The sequence below is a fragment of the Nicotiana tomentosiformis genome, chromosome 12 (assembly GCF_000390325.3).
Source record: "Nicotiana tomentosiformis chromosome 12, ASM39032v3, whole genome shotgun sequence".
NCBI lineage: Eukaryota > Viridiplantae > Streptophyta > Magnoliopsida > Solanales > Solanaceae > Nicotiana > Nicotiana tomentosiformis.
The window spans coordinates 84,616,414-84,624,277 of record NC_090823.1 but is presented as its reverse complement, the minus strand read 5'-3'; the positions used below and the strand labels follow the sequence as shown (position 1 = coordinate 84,624,277).

General features: G+C 35.3%; 1 protein-coding gene across 3 annotated transcripts; it reads left to right on the top strand.

Moving 5' to 3' along the window:
• The first annotated feature begins 4,790 nt into the window (after nucleotides 1-4,790).
• LOC104088291 (transcription factor bHLH130-like) lies at nucleotides 4,791-7,587 on the top strand. 3 transcript variants are annotated; one of them, XR_001967680.3, is made up of 6 exons: nucleotides 4,791-5,477; nucleotides 6,106-6,422; nucleotides 6,508-6,681; nucleotides 6,813-6,889; nucleotides 6,988-7,056; nucleotides 7,142-7,211. XR_001967680.3 is itself a non-coding variant. In XM_009592943.4 (6 exons), exons 1-6 carry the CDS (start codon nucleotides 5,111-5,113, stop codon nucleotides 7,196-7,198), a joined length of 1,050 nt encoding a protein of 349 aa, XP_009591238.1. In that variant the 5' UTR covers nucleotides 4,794-5,110; the 3' UTR covers nucleotides 7,199-7,587. The 3 variants fall into 3 exon arrangements, 2 of the variants coding, with proteins under 2 accessions (XP_009591238.1, XP_009591240.1); XM_009592943.4 differs by having other exon boundaries at nucleotides 4,794-5,477; nucleotides 6,824-6,889; nucleotides 7,142-7,587; XM_009592945.4 differs by lacking the exon at nucleotides 4,791-5,477 and adding an exon at nucleotides 5,512-5,979 and having other exon boundaries at nucleotides 6,824-6,889; nucleotides 7,142-7,587.
• Nucleotides 7,588-7,864: the final 277 nt, after the last annotated feature.

The following is a 7,864-nucleotide window of genomic DNA, read 5'->3' as shown; positions in this document are numbered from 1 at the left end:
GGTTGAATGGGCGTTCATATTTCGTAACTTTCGCCGGATTTCGAGACATAGGCCCCACGGGCCATTTTTGAGTTAATTTCGGATTTTTATTGAAAAAAAATGTAGTATTTTCATATAGAATTAATTCTATAATTTTTGTTGACTGTATCGAATTAATTATGACTAGATACGAGTCGATCGGAGTCGAAAAATCGAGGAAAAAGTATAATACTTGATTAAATTGGAGCAAGTCGAGGTAAGTGACTTGTCTAACCTTGTGTGGGGGAAATTTCCCCTAGAATTGATATTAATGTGATTATTGAAATATGTTGAAAGTCGTGTACACGAGGTGACGAGTGTGTACATGAGCTAAATGTGAAAGATTATATTTTTAAATTGTGTAAATCATTGTTGCGCAGTTATTAAATTATTTTATCTTGTTATATTCTTCATCATTGATCGGTGATATATATTTTAAATTTGTTTACCTTTTTTCCTGCTAATTGTTTTACCTGTTTAATTGAAACTTGGTTTCTTTTATATTGTGCATTATTGAAGGTTGATTTTCTTTAAATTAAATATTATTAATATGAAGTATTTGACATTTTTAAATTTGATATTGAAGCAACGTATTAAAAATTTAAAATATTATTTTCCTGAATTATTTATTCTTGAATATTTTCGTAAGATTTTTTTTGGATTATTCTGGCATGAGCCGTGAGCTCTTTATTATTGAAAAATATTGTTGTTGATTTTTTTTTTTGTGGAAAATTGAAATATTGGGCACTTGAGGTACAAATTGTGATATATTGTGATATTGATACGCATGCGGTGGTATAAGGTCTGGGTGTTGAAACACATGCGGTGAGATAAGGGTGGCTTGATACAGTGGCTAGTAGGGGTGACTACTAGAAGTCATGCGGTGTGATAAGGGTGGCTAAAACGCGTGATACTATTTTGGGGGAAAAATGCTTTCTTTAAATAAATTGTGAAGGCTCCCGCGGTGGTATAAGGAAATGAGATATTGTGAAATTATTTATAATTTGGGACTACGAGGCGGTACCTCGGTAGTGCCCTTGTTGATATTGATTTATGGCCATGGTTGCTTTCGATTAATTATTGTGATTTTTATAAAGTTGAAGGAAATTTTGTTTTGATTCCACGAGATATTATTTGTAATTATTTGGTGTCATTAAATGTGACATACTATTTGATTCATTTCCAATGTCATTTTATTTTACTATATTGATAAACATTTTACCATGCCATTATTATATTCCAGTAGGGTCTCACCTAACCTCGTCACTACTCTACCGAGGTTAGGCTTGGCACTTACTGGGTACCGCTGTGATGTACTCATACTACACTTCTGCACATCTTTTTATAAAGATCCAGGTACATTTTACCAGCCTAGACATCAGTGAGTTACCTACGCACGGAGACTTCGAGGTATATCTGCCAGCGTCCGCAGACTCCGGAGTCCCCTTCTATCATTTTATGTTGCTTCCTTATAATTTATTTAGACCTTGACATATAGAGACATTGATAATAAATTCTTAGAAGCTTGTAATTTATTTCTACCGGGTTTTGGGAGTTGAAATTATTTGAATTGTAGTTTATTTATTTCAGATATTTATTATTATTCCGCATTGATAGGCTTACCTAGTCTTAGAGACTAGGTGCCATCACGACATCCTACAGAGGGAATTTGGGGTCGTGACAAGGAAGAACACAACAAACAGACTTTAATAGAAAAAAGTCAACAGCCAGATCGAAGTCTAGAGCAAGGAAGCAGAACTGTTATGAGTGCAGGGAGCAAGATCACTACAAGAGAGATTGTCCTGAGCTGAAAGAGAAAAGAGGAAAGAGGAAAGCAAAAAATAGATAATTTGGCAAATGTTGTTGACACTAGCAATAATTCTGATGGTAGTGGTTATGTAGGGGAAGTCTGTGTCGTGGATTCTAGTCATGGGAGGAATTCCTAGGTTCTTGATTCCGGTGCTACTTTCCACATGTGTCCACACAAGAATTGGTTTGCAACTTACAAGAAGATCAGTGGGACGGTCTACATGGGAGATGACAATCCATTACAGTAGATGGGATTGGTAACATCATATTGAAAATGTTCAATGGAATTATCAGAAACATTGAGTGTTGGCATGTTCCTCGAATAAAGAAAAATTTGATTTCTCTTTCGACTTTGGATGATCAGGGATATAAGTTTCACTCCGAGAATGGAATACTTAAAGTGTGTAAAGGTTCCATGGTACTCATGAAGGGTAAACTGCATTCTAAATTGTATCATCTTCAGGCCAGTGTAGTTGAAAGGGAAGCTGTTGTAGCTTCTAGGAAAAATGATCTGAATCAGTCTCAGTTATGGTACTTGAGACTTGGTCATATGAGTGATAATGGATTGTCTTTGTTGAGTAAGTAGAATTTGCTGAATGAGTATAAAAATTAAGTTTTAAATTTTTGTGAGCATTATATGTTTGGTAAACAGACAAGGGTAAAGTTCAGCAAGAAGGCCGAGCACAAGACTAGAGACAAGTTAGATTCTATATATTCAGACTTGTGGGGTCCAAATAGAGTTCTCTCCAAGAGTGGTGCTAGGTATTTTATGACTTTGATTGATGATTACTCAAGGATGATGTGGGTGTATTTTCTAAAAACAAAAGATGAGGCATTTCCGACATTTGTTAAATGGAAGACGATGGTTGAGAGGCAGACGAAAAGAAAAGTTAAGCATCTTCGAAATGACAATGGGTTGAAATTTTGCAATTCCGAGTTCGATAATTTCTACAGCAGAGAGGGCATAGTGAGATACCACGCTTGTGTCGGAACACCATTACAAAATGATATTGCAGAACATATGAACAAAAGGCTTTGTGATAGGGCACAGAGCATGTTTTCACACTCATATGTTAGAAATGATTTTTGGGTTGAAGCAATCAATACAACTTGTTATTTGGTCAACAGATCTCCATCCACAACTATTGAGTTCAAAACTCCTTTTGAGGTATGATCCGGCTCGCCTGTTGATTATTCAAATTTAAGGATATTTGGTTGTCCTGCTTATGCTCATGTGAGTGATGAAAAACTTGAGCCGAGGGTAAAGAAGTGCATATTTCTAGGGTATGCAACTGGAGAGAAAGGTTATAGGTTGTGGTGCACAGATCAAAAGACTCCAGGGCTAATTATCAGTAGGGATATGACATTAAATAAATCTGCCTCACTGGACAGTCAGAGGGAGAAGGCAATAGCGAAGACAGATCATGGTGTCAGTGACCGCATAGAGCTAGAAATTGAATCTCTACTAGCTCAGCCCAGTAGTTCTAAAGTAGATGAAGTGGAGGAGGTGCAAAATATTGATCAAAATGATAATGTTGATGCACATGCGCAACAACAACCATATAACATTGCAACATGCAGAGAGAAGATAGTGATCAACCGACCGCAAAGGTTTGCAAATGTAGTTGATGGGAATCTTCTTGGATATACGAATCCTGTTGGATTTGCTTTGACAGTTGCAAAGACCGTTGATGCGTTTGAGTGTTATAACTATCCAGAAGCTATTCCGGGTACAGAACCAAATCGACGGATTAGTGCTATGGCTGAAGAGATTGAGTCTCTTAACAAGTTTAGGCTTTGCCTAGACTTGGTTGATGTGTGTGGCAATGGGTAGAGCCCTCGTGAGGGCTGAGGGCAAGGTAGATAGATGTTGTTCTTGTTAATGAAGAGAATTCAAGCCAAAGGGGAGATTTGTTATTTTGTGGCTTGAATTATTTTCTTGTATTTTAAGGAAACCTATAATCCCTGTAGGTTTAGGAAAACTCATTGTCCTAATAGATTTGGGAAAAGAAAACTTATAGCCCTTGTCAAATTGGAAAACCTTTTTGGGACAATTTGAGATCTATATATAGAGGTTGTAATTGGGGATTCTAGAGATTGTATTGTGATTTTTTTCTCATTCATAATGAAAAACTCTCTGCTTCTGCCCCGAGGATTAGGCTTAACTTCGTTAAATCCTTGTGTGGATTTTTCTTCTCTATTTTCTTTGTGTGTGATTGTGTGCTAGTTAACCCACGATCTTCCGCAACACAGATCTACTCAAAAATCAAATAAATTCGAAATACCTTAGGCTTTATGTTGTTATCTTGGAATGTCAAGTAATATATACGCAGCATAATAATATTATTCCGAAAAAAAGAAGAGAAAATGCTTGCAGTAATATTATTGAATTGGCACAATCTAACATTTTTACTTTTTTAACAGTCAAGAATCTTTAGATGCTCCAATAATGGTCGTAACACGTAGTGCAGCCGTGCAGGAAAACAAAGGAAACTAGTAGATACAACAGAATAATTAATTTCTAATTCCACAAATATTGTACACAAAGTAAAATAGAAACAAAAAAAGAGTGGCTCGAACATCTGTCCCCCTTGGGAATTGAAATCCATGCAACCAAAACCTTCAAAAGAGCTTAGATTCAACCGTCTAATATATATATATATCCTCTAAAAACAGTTCAAATGGTAGATTATTTATTTATCACCACAAATATAGCGTGATGATAAGGATTCCTTCATCACTTTTAATAAGAGATTTTATATTGTGTCTAAGAATAAAACAAATTATTATTAAGAGCATTTTACCTCTTAATAGATTTACTCAACATGAATTTAAATTTGTAGGGACAATACCGAAAAATTAAAAGATCATTCTATTTCTTGCATTTTCTAATTATCCTGTATTGACCTCAGGGTTCCACTTATTTACCACACCAAAAATAAAATAAAAAATTCTCCATTACCTTTTTCTATAATTTGCTACTCTTCTTTCATGAAAAAACACTAGCTAAGAGATCTAAAAGCTTCTTCTCTGAAAAGAAAAAAAAGAAAAAATCTTAGCAGACTATTCTTTCTTGCTTGTTCTTGAAGATTTCTATCTCCATACTGCTTAACAAACAAGCTGATATTTCAGACAAAGATTATAACTTTTATGCAGAAGAAATATATGGTACTAATCAACTCCCAAATGTTTATCTTCTGATTCTAGTTCTATATATTCTGCAAATTCCAAACATAAAGAAGTGTTATTTGCAAAAAAAAAAAAAAAAAACAGAGAGCTATTAATGGACTCAGAGTTTGATAAAAACCAGAACATGAATTCTGGTTTGTTAAGGTTTCGTTCAGCTCCAAGTTCTTTGTTTGAGAATCTCACAGATGGAGTAATAAAGATTGAAAATTTTGGCAGTGAGAATAAAGGGTTCAATCTTGCTGGTTTAAATAACCAATTGGTCTCTCAGAATTCACAGTTGCCACCTCAATATCCAAGGCAAAATACTAGTGGTGATGTGGGGTCAATGGATGGTGGTGGGTACAGGGTGATGGGCTCATTGGGAAATAATAATCTTGAGAGGCAAAACAAGTTGGCATCAAATCTTATGAGGCAAAATACTTCTCCACCTGGCTTATTCTCTCACCTCAATTCTCAAATTGGTATGTACTGTTTCATATTCATTCTTCATCTTTCTTCTTTGGGAAAGTACTCTAGATTTTTATTTTCTTAAAAGTAGGTAAAGGGGTGCATTCATTAATACTTCTAAATTTATATACAAATGAAAAAGTGAGGATTCGTATAGTTGTTGTTGTACGGTTATATATTTTTTCAGTTAATTTTTTTAATTAAGTATTGGTGGATTTAGAGTTTCTAGCAGTTGCTAAAAGATTAAGCAGATGAAACCATGTCTCTGGTTTGCCCTGATTTAGTTTCTGTTCATATCTGTTCCAAATTGGAGTATATGATGGCAAGATGTAGAGTCGTTGGTAAGTTTAAATCGAGGCGAAACCAGGATGTAGAGTGGTGGGTTCAATGAGTGTGATCATATTATATGTACACATTTTAAAACATATATACATAGATCGAGCTAAAAACAGTATGTTCAGTTGAATCCACAGAGCATGTCCTACATCCACTTCTAGTATGAAATGGGAGTTTCAGGTGCTTTTCCCCACCTTCTTTCCCTAATATAATTGTGTTGGCTTCTGCATTCTTGACACTCTTAGTGTTCACTAATAAGAAGTTTCAGTTGTTAGCTACTTAATGTTTAATAGTAGTAAATTACAGGCTATGGCACGTTGAAAGGCAGTGGTGGAGGTTATAGAATGGCAAATGGTGCCAATGGAGATTCAAGTCCATCTTCAAGCAGGTTGAAAGGTCATTTTAGTAGTAGTTTCCCATCAGGGGCACCTTCATCATTAGGAATGTTGTCTCGAATCTCAGAGGTCGATAACGAGAGAAGCATAACAACTGTACTTGATGATGTCAAGTCTGGAGATGGCAACTCAGAAGCTCAATTCTACAATATGGGATTTCCTTTTACCTCTTGGAGTGATTCCCATCAACTAGATAATGAGGGGAAGCTATTTGCTAATGCTAATCAGGTATGGAAATAAAATGTAGGGAAGCTATTTGAAATCATTTGTTATATTATGTGGAATTTGAATTGGCATTCTTGGTTGTGACCAGATTGAAGAACTTGGAAATAGGCCTCCAGTTTTGTCACACCACCTAAGTTTACCAAAGACACCAGCTGAAATTGCAGCTATTGAGAAGTTATTGCATTTCCAAGACACTACTATTCCCTGTAAGATCCGCGCCAAACGTGGCTGTGCTACTCATCCTAGGAGCATTGCAGAAAGGGTAGGACATAAACAACATGTTCATATACATGTACATATATGTTTAAGCCCAATCTAAGTCTTATGTTCATTTTTGTCAACATCTCTGAAATTTCTCAAGAAGTCAGTCTTAAAGTTCAATTATGAATCAAGAATTATTTCAGGTTAGAAGAACTCGTATAAGTGAAAGAATGAGGAAGCTACAGGAGCTTGTTCCCAACATGGACAAGGTAGATTTTTCATACCAATTTTCCTTTTTCTTTCAATTTCAGCACCTTTTCTTTTGTTCTTGTGATGGAGTCTTATTAAGGTAAAATCATGTTGGCAGCAAACAAACACAGCAGACATGTTAGATTTGGCTGTGGAGTACATTAAAGACCTCCAAAAACAGTACAAGGTACAATTTGGAAGCATAAATCCAAAATCTGGTTTAATCAATTCTATCCTTGAAACTTCTCACACATTTATGTCATGATTTTCAGACGCTCACTGATCATCGGGCGAACTGCAAATGCTCAGCAATGCAAAAGCCATTGTAAAACCAAAGGGTCTGATTTGCTTATGCACAATGGAGAAGAGTACAAGTGAAGGAGTATACATGAATGGAGTTTCTTTTCAAAAGGGTATAGGTTAGAAACTTTAGAAAAAGAACAAGGAATAACACAAAGAAGAAGAAAAAAACAGATCTTTGGCTGTCGTTTTTGCAGATGGTAGATGCTATAAACTAACAATGTTTCAAAGTTCAAATAACATAATTAGTGGAAAAGTGTACATTAGTTGCATAGGACATGCAAGAATAAGATTATGTATTCCTTGGTATATGCATTCCTTTTTCTCTTCGAGTTTAAGTAATGCACATAAAGTACTTTTGCATTATTAGCAATATAACAGGTAATAGCGGGTTATTATTCTATTTTTCAGGTTATCATATCAGGTCTGATATTGAAAATTACATGTTGTTAAAGGTCTAACTTAACATAATAATGTGAAACGTTTTACACTGTCAGTATACATAGCACAGACTCCTTTTCTTTTGCTTAATGAAGAAGTGTGAATTAGCATAAAAGTCAATGCTTCTTTTTTCCCACTTGATCTTATATATGAGCTGTTGGATCCCTCCTTTCCATTTATAGACCGACCAAGATGGGGTTGGCTGAGGTTGTTATTGGTGGAAGTCAAACGTATCTAAATATTAAAGCCTATAT

Excerpts from the sequence above, each read along its gene's own strand:
- LOC104088291 (XM_009592943.4), top strand. The coding sequence starts at position 5,111 with ATGGACTCAGAGTTTGATAAAAACCAGAACATGAATTCTGGTTTGTTA. Across the intron at positions 6,682-6,823 it reads CTAGGAGCATTGCAGAAAGG|GTTAGAAGAACTCGTATAAG; the intron begins GTAGGACATAAA and ends GAATTATTTCAG. Across the intron at positions 6,890-6,987 it reads TTGTTCCCAACATGGACAAG|CAAACAAACACAGCAGACAT; the intron begins GTAGATTTTTCA and ends TCATGTTGGCAG.